The 14,414-nt window shown below is 42.5% G+C and overlaps 1 protein-coding gene across 1 annotated transcript in view; it reads left to right on the top strand.

Moving 5' to 3' along the window:
• The window catches only part of Dhx15 (DEAH-box helicase 15), an 89,624-nt gene that overhangs the window by 3,596 nt on the left and 71,614 nt on the right, over positions 1-14,414 (top strand). The window contains exon 2 of the mRNA XM_065426712.2: positions 8,032-8,119. Within this exon, the coding sequence (XP_065282784.1) occupies positions 8,032-8,119 (88 nt within the window). The remainder of the gene's footprint in view (positions 1-8,031; positions 8,120-14,414) is intronic.

The following is a 14,414-nucleotide window of genomic DNA, read 5'->3' on the forward strand; positions in this document are numbered from 1 at the left end:
ATCTTCAATATGTCCCATACTACTAGTCATTGACGCTTCGACTGCTTTCTGGCTGCAGCTATGCGGTCCAGCAGGCATACTTCACTAAAAAAAATTGGGCCGAGCAGCCTGTGTCAGTTTGCCAAACAGATTCGTCATGTATATTCCTCAAGCAACAAGCACCAGTAAATTTCTCAAGTGAGTTTGATTTGATTTGATTTATTAATTTCCATTTACACACACACATGTACAGAGGAGTGGTAAATGGAGGTGGATTAGGGAAAAAAGCCGCACAGACGCGGCTTGAGGTAACCTCACCCTCTCAGGTACAATATGGCTGCATGGGGTAACACATCAAGCGCCATATAAATTACATTTATATAGTGGCCATAAAACATTGCAGTTATACAATATATGAAAGCACAGTGAAATATTTCCACGATAACAATGCAAAACACACTGCGGCATTGAAATAAATAAATGATATACACTTGGTAACATAGACAAAAAAAGAGGAACATTACATGCATTATTAATCATTAACAAACGCGCTCTAAAGAGGTGAGTTGAACGTGTAGCACGGAAAAGGGAATATATATTGGTACATTCCTATTTTTACTCTGTAAATAGCTGTAAGCCTTCATTAACTTTACTTCAAATTTCCGCCGCTTAAAAAAAATATACACGTGAAGAACCGCCTAATGTTGACAAGCAGTTAAAGAAGCAAGTGAGGCGTGTAGAATCTAAGCTCCATTATTAGTTAAGTCACCGTGCTACTGCCGAGCGTTTCTGTGAGGAAATGCAAAAATTCGATATTATACCATGAACTACTTGTCGTGAGCAAACCTGTTTTAGCGGAATAAAATCAACGTAACTGCTGTAGAAGTCATATATAGCCAGATTTGTGACATACTTGTTGCACCGCGGCAGGTATGGTATCATAACTGGATTCCTATAGGCTATGCTTTTGCGATTGTCGATCCGCGTATGAAAAACCCGCAATGGGCTGGTCTGCGTCGCTTCGGCTGGCACTGTAGTGTTGCCTTCGAGAGCTGCATTGTTGTCTAAGAAATTAGCTCTTTGAATAAATGTTCGCAAAGGAAGATGTCGTAAAAATATATTTGAGACGACCACCATAAGTATACAAGCAGAGAGAACGAGGGCGAACAAACGGAAACACCGCAGAAAACGCCCGGACAACGCCCGAACTGTAGCAGACGACAAACGCGAGTCCGTGCCCTGACGTCACACGAGCGGCGCTCGCAGCGCCGCTCGTGTTCGTTCTCGGGGCTAATAGGTGCAAACAAAAAGAAACAAGTCTGGAATTGCCCTATGTTCTCCTTGCTCTTTTTTTTCATTTCCCCCCTCTTTGTAGGGCACAAAAAGTGCAAAAAAGTTTTGTAGGACACCTCGTTTTTGTTTTGTTTCATGAAAGCAGAGGTCTCGCTCCTCGTTTGTTTTGAATTCTCGTTTTTGTGTGCGTTTAGTCATGATGGAAAGCCAGCTCCTGCTGAAGTGAGGTTGCAAAGAATGGAGCTTACTGCTGCATTAAGTAGTGTTGTTTTGGCATGTGTGTTACTGCAGAGTGAAGAGTCATGTTTACGTAGGTTCCTAAAGCACGTTTGGGCAGTCATCTCAGTTTTAATGTGATTGATAAAGGTTGCCAAGTTGCTCTTGTATGTGTTTCTAACTGCTTTATTGATATTGTTTGAGGTAACTGGTGCTGGTCTTGAGACATTTAAAAGGTGGTGGTGGTGGTTACTTGAAGGAGAAACGTTTGGAATGTGCCTAATTTCTGCTGCTCATGCAGAGATTAGGCTGAACTAAAGCGGCCTGACTGAACAGACCACTAGCTTCTGCATTGCCTGGAAGTGGTTTTTTCGGTGTGCATTCTTTCAGGGAGAAAAAACTTCTCACTGCATGTTTACAAAAGATTTTGAGGTAGTATTCACACATATTCTTTCTTCACATTACTCATGTCGCATTGTTTTGTACACAACACATGCCCTTACCTAATTTATACGAAGACAGAGGTCATGATTGCTCAACAGTGAGCGAATGAAGGAAGGCTCAGTCTGGAGCTAGCGATTGGACACTGAAACTTGTGCCAGTGTTCTTGCCTTGAAGAGAAGTTCCTTTGTTGTAAAGTTAGCTCTGGGCTGAGGCTTCTTCTCACCCACTCTAAATCAAAGTGCATAGCTACTGTCATATTTAAGCCTGTTCCCATGCTGTGACAACATGCCTTATGATTCCCTTTTTGGAATTTGAGGCATCTGAAAAGTTCTTACCTCCTCTGAAAATTGTGAATTAATCAGTATTAAAATGGTTTTGAGCCAGTGGAGAGGTCATGTTCATGCTGTTACTAGTGACATTTTGACTGGCCTGGTAACACTCTTGTTGAAGAGCAATGCTCATGATTTTTTCACCGTATTGGAGAAGTGGCCGCTTTAGACATACGTGCACCTTGTGTCACATGAGATAGTTCAATTTGTATAACAATAAGAATTTTAAATAAAAAGCACCACCTTGAAAATGAAACTTGACTGGCCATGAGGGTATCACATTGATGCCAATTGTAGTATTAGAGAAAGCATGCTCTGGGGACAGCAGCATTGATATTACATCTCGGGACTTGTTTTGCTCCAATGAATTTGATACATTGTGTGCTGCATGACTCTTCTTAGTGAAAGAACACATAAAGAGAGATTGCTTTCTGCAGGGGATGTTGCTGCCAAAGCCTTTATGCTAGCAGGTAACTGGAACACAGTAGCTCATGGAAATGCCAGTCCTGCCCATTTTATTTGAAGACATCTTCACACAGTGTTTGTAGCAGTGCTGCTGCTCCCATGGTGATACCATGAGCTGTGAGCAAAGTGTGGCCAGTGGAAATTATGCGTGTGGTGTAAACTAATAAGGAGTGTTCTAATTAAAAAAAGAATTGCACAACCCACATATGCTACATTTGGTGCACATGATGAACTTGTGCACAATGTGCAGTACAAATTTAGAACACAAGACTAAAAATTGTTGAAGTTGGCCATTAATAGATACACCATGTTAGCATTTAGGCATCACTCAATGATAAAATTGTGAATTGCAACACATTTTTTCTTTCTTCCTAAACATCTGATAATTCTTATCGCTTCAGCACTATGGAATCTGACATTGCAATTCTTGCAAATGCACAACCTATGCAGGGCTTTGGTTTAAATGTCGTTTAATATAGTTGCTACAATGGGTTGAGAGCAGGAAGACAGTTGATAATTAGACTTCTCTATAAAGTAAAGTTTGTTATACTGTGTTATGCATGCACATACACGTGCTGCAATATGAAAAGCAGTCGGAAGGTTATCCAATCATTCATACATTTATGTAAAACCATGATAAAAAATATGTTATTGTGTGAAAACCATATTTTGCAAACTAGACGTTCAGCCTGAAATTTAGTGGCTAAATGTGAATCTTTTGTGCTTGACGTACACTGTGCGTGCCCCAATTCCAGGCTACGCCGTTGTAATGCAATAAAATTGAATTCGGTTGGTCATAAATGATTGTCATGACACCAAGGCAACAGTGACACCCGACTGGATATGTCAGTAGTAGCACAGAAAGAATGATTACACAGCACATCCACATTTAACAAAAGACATGCTTTTTATACATTTCAGCATAAATATGTATTAATTTCAAATAGCATATTTAATTCCAATGTCACACGTACACTTCTGATCGCGATCAACAATTGTCGCTGCTAAATGGTCCAACAATCTGGATCGAGTTATTATCTTCAGCTGATAGTGGGCACCTTGCAGAGCTGTCTGCCTTGGCTACAAATTCAGATTTGCAAAATGTGGTTAAATTTGGACAATATTTCAATTGTACAGCTTACTATTGCTGATAAAAAAGTTTTAAAATGTTTCTACAGCGAAGCTGTTTATGGCTAGTCGATTCATGCAGCTGAGTGCAGCTAGGCTTGTGCAGCTGAGTGCAAGCAGCAATTGCGTACCGAGGATCTGGCAGCCTACCTGGCTGTCATTTAATGAACCATTGGGATTTTTCCAGTGATAAACACCGGGGCTGCATATTTCAGCTTCGCTGGTTAACCATCTGTATGGAGGGCTTGGGCGGTGATTTTTTATTGAGCTGCATTCACTTTTTGTTTTTAGCATTTTGGAATACTGCGCCAGAGGGTGCAGACATCAGCCTGCGATTAGATCAAGAGGCTTGGTCGCGACTGTCCGGATCCGGATGCTGCAAGATCACGATCACAAATGACCGTGTAGCAATGCTTGATCCAGATCGAGCTCAATCTGGTTCAGCCCCAATCGCAATCAGAAGTGTATGTGTGACACCGGTATAACACTGAGGACAGATTTTCCAATTTGTACTACTAAATACAAATTGAAGTAAAACAAGTGGAGTTCACCATTTTCATCAAAACTACCTGGGGAAAAAGAAAACCTAGGCAAGAAACATGGACACACCAGAAGTGTGCACCAGCTCCGGAACACCTGAAGCCTGGGCTTAGGCAGCCTGACGTCATGACTTGGGGTCGGGCTTGGGTGGCAGGTAGTGGCTCCACCTTCTACTGCACTGCCTTTGGAGGACAAGGAAGACATGAGCTCACAGAATGCGATCTCGTTCTGCACTGCGCTGGTTGCCACAGCCACTGTTCTACGTTCCCCAAAAAATGTAGGGTTGACAGCATGCGTTGTCGGCCACCACTAGGCCATGTAGAGCACCTGACTCGAGCCCAGAACAGAGGCACTATAGATTCTTTACAGCAAGAAATTTGTGCCCTGCACAGCAATAAGTGCCACAGGTTTGCCACCATTGAATGCCTACTAAATCTGGAGCAAGCAGGCATTAGACCCCAGCGGTTGCTCCAGCAACGTTCTGCCGAGAGGCCGGGGATGGCTTAGTACTATTCCTCAGCTGCACAAGGAGTGCCTGTGTTTATGACCGTTTTAAATGCACACCTTTGGGCAAAGCAAGCGCGACAAGCTCAACTAACAGCGATGGGTAGCCCATTGCTGGCAATAACTGGCAATCGATTGCCGGAAATAACTCTCAGGCTAACACCGCCTGCAGCAACAACACAGCATTCGTTATCTCCATGGCTGGCACAACATATCACACTGTTGAATTTAGATAACCGTGCAAGTCAGCACTTATATCCTCCCTGTGCAAGCGCTACTGATTTATGCCAGGATTTCACTTTCCACAGCAGTGACGTCAAATGTGGAATAATGTGTGAGCACTGAGTTTTCTTTCTGCACAGGGAATCAAGCAGCATGTGAGTAATTGCTCAGCCACTTGCAACATTTTCATCCCCATGTACATGGACACATATTTATCTGTTCTTTACGTAATCGGAAATCCATTCTCAAGCTGTCTGAATGGAATGTTGCGGTGGTAACTCCTCACAGTTATGGGAGCAGTTCACAAGCAGGAATTTTGTGTGCATGTGCACACTCCTATTCCAGAGCAAATTTTTTGCCCATACAGTTAACGGCAAGCTTACAGCTGTAACAGCCTTACAATTCTACTGCTGTAAAGACTAAAATATAAAGTACAAAAGCGGTCATCAGGCTGCTACATTCGTCATGTTCAGCTGATAAGCTTGCACATAAGACTGCAATTCAGACAACGGATAAATGAAAGGGTAACTTTCCCTCTGCAGCTTTAATCGAAAGTGTTCCCTTGTTTGAAGCCCTAGTCGTTGGACAACCTGTTGTATTTGTTTATCAAGGTATGATGTGTGTGTGTTCTTAAAGTATCGTAGGCTTTTATGTTTAATTAGCTTCTAATTCATTGTGGTAAATTAAATTTCATTTAATCTGAAAAAAAAAATTGGTAACGGAAACTAAGCTTTGACAGTGACAGTTTGGGTCAGGCTCAAGTTTTTGATGTGTGGCGGGCTCGGCTGGGCTTTTGACACAAGCAGCAAGCTGTGCTTGGACTCAGAAATGCGGCCCATGCATATCTCTAACACTCATAGATACATGTGTACAAATGAAAATAAAAAAAAAAGTTATACCCTTTACTACAGAACGTATTATCAATCAAAAGCACACTTTCTCATCTGGAAACATGCAACTTTGGTATAGGTGCTTGCTGATTCTTGACAGAGTTTAAATTTTGAATTTTTAAAGTAGTTTTTCATTTTTGTACAGCATATCCTGCAATGCCAGATAAGTTTTCTGCTCACAGAGAACAATTAACTAGATATACAAAATTAACTTGCTAATGTAGTCTGTGGATTACATGATTGTGCGCTTCACCTGTTTATGCTGAATCCAGTTTGGCTATATTCTGCCAAAAGATGTCTTTTTTTTTTTTCTTCTTCTTTACCTTGTCACTTTCAGTTTTATGTATACATAACACCGTCCTGTATTTTCACCTGTTAGCATGTCACAGCCATTGCTTATGATTTGAGATTCAGCTGTGCTCAGAAAGACATGTTTATGGTGAAGCAGCTGCAGACATTATTGGTTTATGCTTTGTGAACTGACCACTATAAACCACCGATTCCATGATGCATTGTGCTATCATGGCAGATGGGCAGTCTTTTTCTGGTCATGCTGTGCCCTCTCGGAGCTATTACTTCTTCGTAAACCATTGTATAGTCTATGTAAGAAATCAGTGTTAGTCTATATAGCCTGTTCTTAGGTACTTGGGTATGTCGCACTTACCGATGCGGATCTATTTTTTTAGGCGTAAAGACCCACAGAAAACTAGCTATTTGCATTGTTATACCAAGCAAGTAGCGGTAACTGCCACCATATTGCTTTGTTGGACCTGGCCATAAGTTCTTTGCCCTGTTCTCTGGACAAAGTTTATAGATGTGAAATTATGTTGGGGCACCTTGGCAGCGTTTTGTCACCACACGTTAGATACTGCCAGAAATATGATTATTATTTGTAGCAGGTCATTGCAGTCTACTAGGGGTGTGCAGTCATTTTTGAGACTGAATAGAATATGAATCAAATAGGGCCAGAAATGAATTGTATATCAAATATGTTTCAAATAGTTCTAGAACTATGAATAGCCAGTATCACACTTCATATAAAATGATGTTTACATCCCAGTATTCTTAAGGTTAGGAAGTTTTTGTCATTACATGGTACTTTATGAATCATTCTATAAAAGCACAACTGGAGCATTAGGAGCAAACAAGTTTCTTCGCATGCAGGGGGATCTTCAGAGAGTGCGAATGTTACCTGTACAGCCTGTGAAATCTGGCTACCTAAAGGACGTAGCCTGCTCCACTACACAAGTTCTGATGTTTTATGTCTGTACTATCCCCACGAGCTAAAGTAACCATACTTCTGCCCAGATTTTGTTTATTTCCTAGCAGTTGACGTTTGGAAATATTGAAAAAATATCTATGAATAATGACTATTCCATTTGAAGACCGCATCGTAAATTTTCCTTATTCGAAAATTTTGAATATTCGCACATGCCTACAGTTTACTGATCACTATCAGCTCTGATATGTCTGCAGGACGGCAGGCTCTGCGTGTATAAAAAAAGCTACAGCACATCCTTAGATTTGTCTTGGAAGTGGCAGACATCTAAAGACACACCCCTCAGTTATGAAGTCTAGAAGCATGGCTAAAAGCTGTAGACTCTTTACCAGCTGCTGCTTTAGAAAATGCACGGATGAAGCATGAAAGCCAGGAAAAGTGGCAGGAATATTGGGTGCAAGCATTGTGTAAATAAGAACCATGTTTGACGTAATATTTCAGGGGAAATCTGCAGGGTGGAGAAAAGTAATTAATAAAGGGAAAATGAGACATCCACCCAATCGTAGCACTTGCTACGAAGGAAACCCAAACGAGTTCCTCAAAAGAAAAACCTCGCAGCCTCACGTGGTTTTTCTTTCAAGGAACCCCTATGGGTTTCCTTTGCAGCAAGTGCTACGATTGGGTGGATCAGGCTCATTTACCCTTTCTAAAGAACCATATTAGCTGCTTGTCACTAAATCTGGGATGAGCCTGTGAAGCAATGTGACTAAGTTTATTTTTGCTTTTTGTGCCATTTTTGCAGAGATCGGGACTTCGACAAAGATTATGATCGAGATGATCGGAGCAAAGAGAAAATTGACAATTGCCATAATTTGCAGACCGTGCCAGTCGTAAGTTTTATGTAATCATCTACTTTTGCTGTGTTGGTTGTGTTTTTTTTTTCATTTTTTTTTAAAGGTAGGTGTCGCCGTTTCTGGAAGCACTCGACAATGATACAACTAGTAGTACACACAGTTAGTGATCATTATGACATGTTAATTTGGAAAGCATTGAAACACTGAATTGCTCCTCAATTCATGCTTTATTTCAAAGTCCATCTCACAGGCTTTGAAGCAGCGGTGTCCTGTATGGCCTCTTTGACAGTGCCAGTAGAAGCAGAACTTTACATGCATGCTTTTTTTCTGATGGTATTGGATTACTAACATAAGATTTATTGTTTGTCATTGAGCCACTTCAGCAGTACCTCTTGTTTCCATTTGAAGATATTGTAACATTACACAAGTCTCAGTTTTCTTAAACATATTTCACAATGTTGGCTGCACATGGTTGTGTGAAATCAAGAGGCTAAAGGTTTAATCTGGACAAGGTGGAGCCATATGTTAGTATTCTTTAGCTCTGGTGCACCTGCTGCTAAATTGAAGCTTTGACACATAGGTATGATCTGTTGAAATCTGCAAAATCTGTGCCCTGTGCTGCATTTCAGCAGTACCCCTTGCATAACACAAGGCCTTGGAGCTCAGAGTTGTGGCATCACAGTAATGTATTAACAGTCCACACATTCCTGTGAGGGTGCCAACCTGGAAGGCAATGGTAGTTTTGCCGCCAATTTCTTTATAATACACCGACCACTCACTCGTGCCCGCTGCTGCTACGGAGTGTGGTGGTTGTGTGTTGACGTGCAGCCACCAACTGCTCAGAGTAATCATTGTGCAGAGTATTCATACCTGCATGTACTTTTTTCCCCCCCACACAGTATGTGCCATGCATCTTGTTCACTAGCCTTGAGTGGCACAGCATATACCGTATTTCCTCGAATCTAACGCACACTTTTTTTCCCGGTAGAACGGTTCCAAAAATTACGTGCGTGTTAGAATTGAGTATGAGCCTAAATCTGCGTTACCATATCGCCATCGGCATTTCAGAATCACCGCCTCGTACGCGCTTCGAGTCTAGCGACCGTAGCTTTCTCCATGTGCTGCAGTACGGGTGCTTAGGCACTGCTTGCTTTGGCTTAGGTTGTCTTCCCATTTTCTGCATTTGCTCCATCAGCATGGAAGTGCCGACTGCAAAGACATGCCAAGTTCATCACGATGCCACAATTAAAAGGAAAGCGATCATGTGTGCAGATATGGACGGAAATTGCGCCGCGTCATGGGTGTTCGGAGTTCCCGAAACTTGCGTGCAGGACTGGCGGAAACGGGAGAGGTGTTATACACCGGCGGCTGCTACGTATGGCGCGACCGTGCGCGGCCCCTATCTTGAAAGCGATCTGCGACACAGACAAGAGTCTACGCATCTAGTCATACCGTGCTGTGTTCTCGTTGCTTAGTTAGCCTTGAAGCGAGAGGCCGTACAAAGGTCAATTCCCTCTCTCCTGCTGCCACACTTTCTCGCTCCAGCATTTTGATAGAGTTTCCGCGGTCATTGAGTGAGACATGCTTACTTGTGTGCTGTGACACCACGCTTGTTAATTTAGCTAGTAAGTGAATGTTTAAAAGTTTATATGGCTGATAAAAGTAGTATCTTTACTTTTCGTATAGCTGTCTACTAGTTTGCTATCGTAGTCGATGCTTTGCCTTTCGCACGAAACTGTGACTTTTTTTATTTATCGTAACTTTAGTGCATTGGAAGTAAATATTTATTTTTTTCAAATGAGATAGTTGTATTTATGTATGAAAGAATGAGGTGTGCAGTGCTGTAAAGGAGTAATCTTTTTTTTTGTTAGGTCACGGCAAACAAGTGCGCATTACAATTTTTTTTTTTTTTGTCATGAAAAACAGGTGCGCATTAGAATCGAGTAAATACGGTAATGATAGGCACACAGTGCATAGGCTGGCCACGGCTGAACAGGAAAGAGAGTTTTTAGATGGGAGAAAGCAAACAAGGCATAAAAAGCATTTTTTATATAAATATGCAGTGGCTGAGGAAACAGTTGCTGGTGCAATGGGCAGTAATTTCACATAACAAGTTTCGTCACAATTTTGGCAATTTAACTAACCATACGTACTCAAATCTAGGCTGGCCCCTATTCTAAGCCAACCCCCAAAAGTCCAAAGCCAGAAAAAATAAAAGACATACCTCGAATGAAGGCTGACCAAAAAAAGTGAGGACAGCATTCACAAAATGATAACAGCGTTTATTTCATATGAACATGCCAAGCTCGCTCTACGTCGTCACCACCGTTAGCCTCGTCCCTATAGCCCAGACCACACGTATGCATGCGCAGACATTGCGGCATCGCACACGTCGAAACGTGGCACGATCTTGGTGAACAGCTCCTCTCTGATATTGTGCGCTTATCTTCCTTATCGCTGTCATCTCGTTGCGGCTCACGCAAAAGCGTCTCCCATTGCCCCTTCCAACGACGGACGTTTTTCTCATCGATGCTGAAGTCCCGCCTGGTTTACTATGCCTCTGCAGCTAGCACAACTTGTCATTTGAAAGCTGCACGCAGATACCATAGAACAAGCTCCAATACAACACAGGTCAAAGTGACATCACTCCTGTACTTCAGTTGGCTACCGGCCTGGCTAGTATCGGCTGCGGTACTGACTTTTCTAGATGGCGCTAGCTATGGACCATATTTTTTATTTTTAGTTACAAACAGGCGCATTTTTTTAAATTCTTAAATCTAAGCCGCCCCTAGAGTTTTGTATATGATTATTTGGAAAAAACTAGCGGCCTAGGTTCGAATAAATATGTTAACAGCCCGTGTAACATTATATTTGACTGGCCGCGGTGGCCGCATTTCAATGGGGGCGTAATGCAAAAATGCTCGTCCCGTGCATTGGGGGCACGTGACTGCCAAGATGCTTTGGCAGTCAAAATTAATATGGAGTCCCCTACTATGGCATGGCTCATAATCAAATCATTGTTTTGGCACATAAAACTCCAGAATTCAATTCAAACACTATATTTGGAGTTCATTCTTGATTTTGAGTTTTCTTATTCTCCTTGTTTACATATCTACAGCTCCGAAGTTGCTTTCGCATTTTGTTCTCAATCCCTTTATGTATAGGATTTTAAGGTACTTGTTGGAACTGGGGGCCTAAATACACGTGTATACGGCAGTGGACTACTGCCGAAGCACCTCTGGAAGCAAGAAATGGCCACAGTCAGGGCAGCACCAGTGAAATGGAACTGCTGAGGGAATATTCTTAGAACGTACCTGAACTGAAAAAAAAAGTAATGGTTATCGGTTTGGCCTGAAACGGTTCAAGCATATGGTGCTTCACTGGGTGCTCAATAGATAAGCGATTCTTTCAATTGATGACTTCAGTTGGCGGGCCCCACTAGCAGATTGTTAACTCACGCGATGACAAGTATACAATAGAACCCCGTTTGTGTTTTACAAGGGATCGCAGAAAAAAAAATGTAACGACTGGGAAAGAGCAACAGTAACAGTGAGGAAGGCCCCGAATCGCCACAGCAGCATCAGAAACAGCTCTGACTGGCTGCCAGTACAGTTTGTGGATGCCTTGGCGCTTATACTGTGACCAGAGATGTATAATTACGGGACACGTACTGGGTTCTGTGACAATGGCCGCTTTCCACTATTAATGTTTCACTGCAATACTTTGCATATGCTTCACCGCATAACACTTGTATTATGGCGATTCTCATTGTGGGGAACTGGAAAAAAACAATCCTGCCGAGCCATGCTTATCAGGTCTCACGATTGGGTAATTCCGGCATTTCACCATGGGAGAGGCTTGCTAGGCTTAAGTGTGAGTATACATTTATTTTCACTGTAGCAGTGTGCGTGAGTGAATTTGCCTCTGCTCTGCTAAATTCACATGACCGCCACATTCAAACGCAGCGTAAGATGCAGGAACTTTACAGAATGGTGACGTATATCAGATGGGAGCATAACACATAGGAGTCTGTGGGGTTTGTTTCGGGTCCGCAAGAATGTGCCATACCAGCTGGGAAAATTTAACGATGAACATATCAACTGGGTTTTATTGTATACTGAGGACTACAGCCATTCAGGTAGATTGCTTTTACTTCTGAACTTAACCATGCCACTTGTGTTGTCCGACCAAAACATTATTTGCAGGGCTCCATGAAATCACTATTTCTGTGTGAACTCATGTGGTTGTTCGGTGAGCTTAAGAACCTGTAAAACTGTGATGTCTCAGTGCCACCCTCAGATATGTAAGAAAGATAGGTGTGGGGTTCAGCAAAAACCTTTCTTGTTGATCGTTTAGATGCATCAATGTTCTTACCTACTTCTAAAAAAGCAGCAAACTGAGTGAAATGTTGAATGCTGGCTTCTTTGAAGATTTATTGTTGAAATGTATTGTTACAGATTATACAGGGTGTTTCAGCAAACTTTCAAACATTTTTCTGAATTGCCTGTGGCAGCACAATTCTAGTCCATTAACTGGTCTATGTGAAGAGGCGGGCATAACTTGCACAAAAAATTGAAGTGTGTAGTTGACTAATTAACAAAAGTACACTAAGTTTGGCTACGAGTAAGGCTCAATGTGACACCCCCTTGGGTTTTGTCGCCGTGGACACTGGTCACACGAATTCAGCGCAACAAACGGCCACTCTCGTCGTTTTTGGAACCAAAGCATGCGAATAAAAGTGTAGTACCGCGCAAGATTGGCTATGTGGAACGATGACTACGATATGGCACCACAGTAGCGCACGTCATCTGCATAGAAACAAAGCGCAGCATGAGCTGCATGGTGGCTGCTTTGAATCATGCCCACACGTCACCCATGCACTGCCTTACACAATCTTCCAATTAGTGAGGCAGTCGTGCCACACTTCGCTCTATCTGCAGTGTGCCGCATGAGACAGTCTGGTACCAGCAAGCCTCCTCCCAGATCGTTGCCTGCCGCATTCACAGCTACCGCCACCAAACCTATTGTGATAAGCGTCTTCACCTATCTGTTTTACATCATGTAGGATGTAGTGCTGTTGGTAGTGCACTGTACGCTTTTAGTAGGTGAGTATCCAAAAATTAATCTGCAGAAAACTAAAGTAATGCTTAACAGTCTCGGAAGAGAACAGCAATTTACAATAGGCAGCGAGGCACTGGAAGTTGTAAGGGAATACATCTACTTAGGGCAGGTAGTGACGGCGGATCCGGATCATGAGACGGAAATAATCAGAAGAATAAGAATGGGCTGGGGTGCACTTGGCAGGCATTCTGAGGTAATGAACAGCAAGTTGCCATTATCCCTGAAGAGAAAAGTATATAATAGTTGTCTTACCAGTACTCACCTACGGGGCAGAAACCTGGAGGCTTATGAAAAGGGTTCTACTCAAATTGAGGACGACGCAACGAGCTATGGAAAGAAGAATGATAGGTGTAACGTTAAGGGATAAGAAAAGAGCAGATTGGGTGAGGGAACAAACGCGAGGTAATGACATCTTAGTTGAAATCAAGAAAAAGAAATGGGCATGGGCAGGACATGTAATGAGGAGGGAAGATAACCGATGGTCATTAAGGGTTACGGACTGGATCCCAAGGGAAGGGAAGCGTAGCAGGGGGCGGCAGAAAGTTAGTTGGGCGGATGAGATTAAGAAGTTTGCAGGCACTGCATGGCGACAATTAGTACATGACCGGGGTAGTTGGAGAAGTATGGGAGAGGCTTTTGCCCTGCAGTGGGCGTAACCAGGCTGATGATGATGATCCGAATGCACTGCAGTTGCCTGCTTTAGTTTGCGCAATGTGAGTGTCGCATTTTGCTGCCGAGGCATCCAGTGTGGCCCAAAAGCTCAGTTTCGTTTTGGTTTCCCATCGCTGTCTTAAAACACTTCACAATAGGAAAACAAGAAAACGTGTTGGGCCGGGGGAGCCCCACCAGCTTGACATAAGTTGGCGTGTTGTGCCTCATGCTGTGCGCAGCAATCTGCATAAATCTTCGTATTACGTAGATGTCAGTTACAGTTGAGTCTCAAATTGTTGCGTTACCTTGGATCGTATGTTTTCTAGGTTAGTACATTTTTTCCCCAAAACGAATGAATGAGGTTCTACCGTATTTACTAGTAATTCCAGTTTTGGTAAACATTAATGAAGGTCTTTTTGACGCAAGAAATTTTGCTATTATCCAAGTGCTATGGCTTACTGTACATGAGCATTATGACAGATTTGGACAGCAAAATAGACGCTCGAATTTTTGAGCACTACATCTCAATTAGAAAAGGTTATAGTCTCTTGTTATTGTG

This window comes from Dermacentor albipictus, chromosome 1 (assembly GCF_038994185.2).
Source record: "Dermacentor albipictus isolate Rhodes 1998 colony chromosome 1, USDA_Dalb.pri_finalv2, whole genome shotgun sequence".
In the NCBI taxonomy this organism is placed as follows: Eukaryota; Metazoa; Arthropoda; class Arachnida; order Ixodida; family Ixodidae; genus Dermacentor; species Dermacentor albipictus.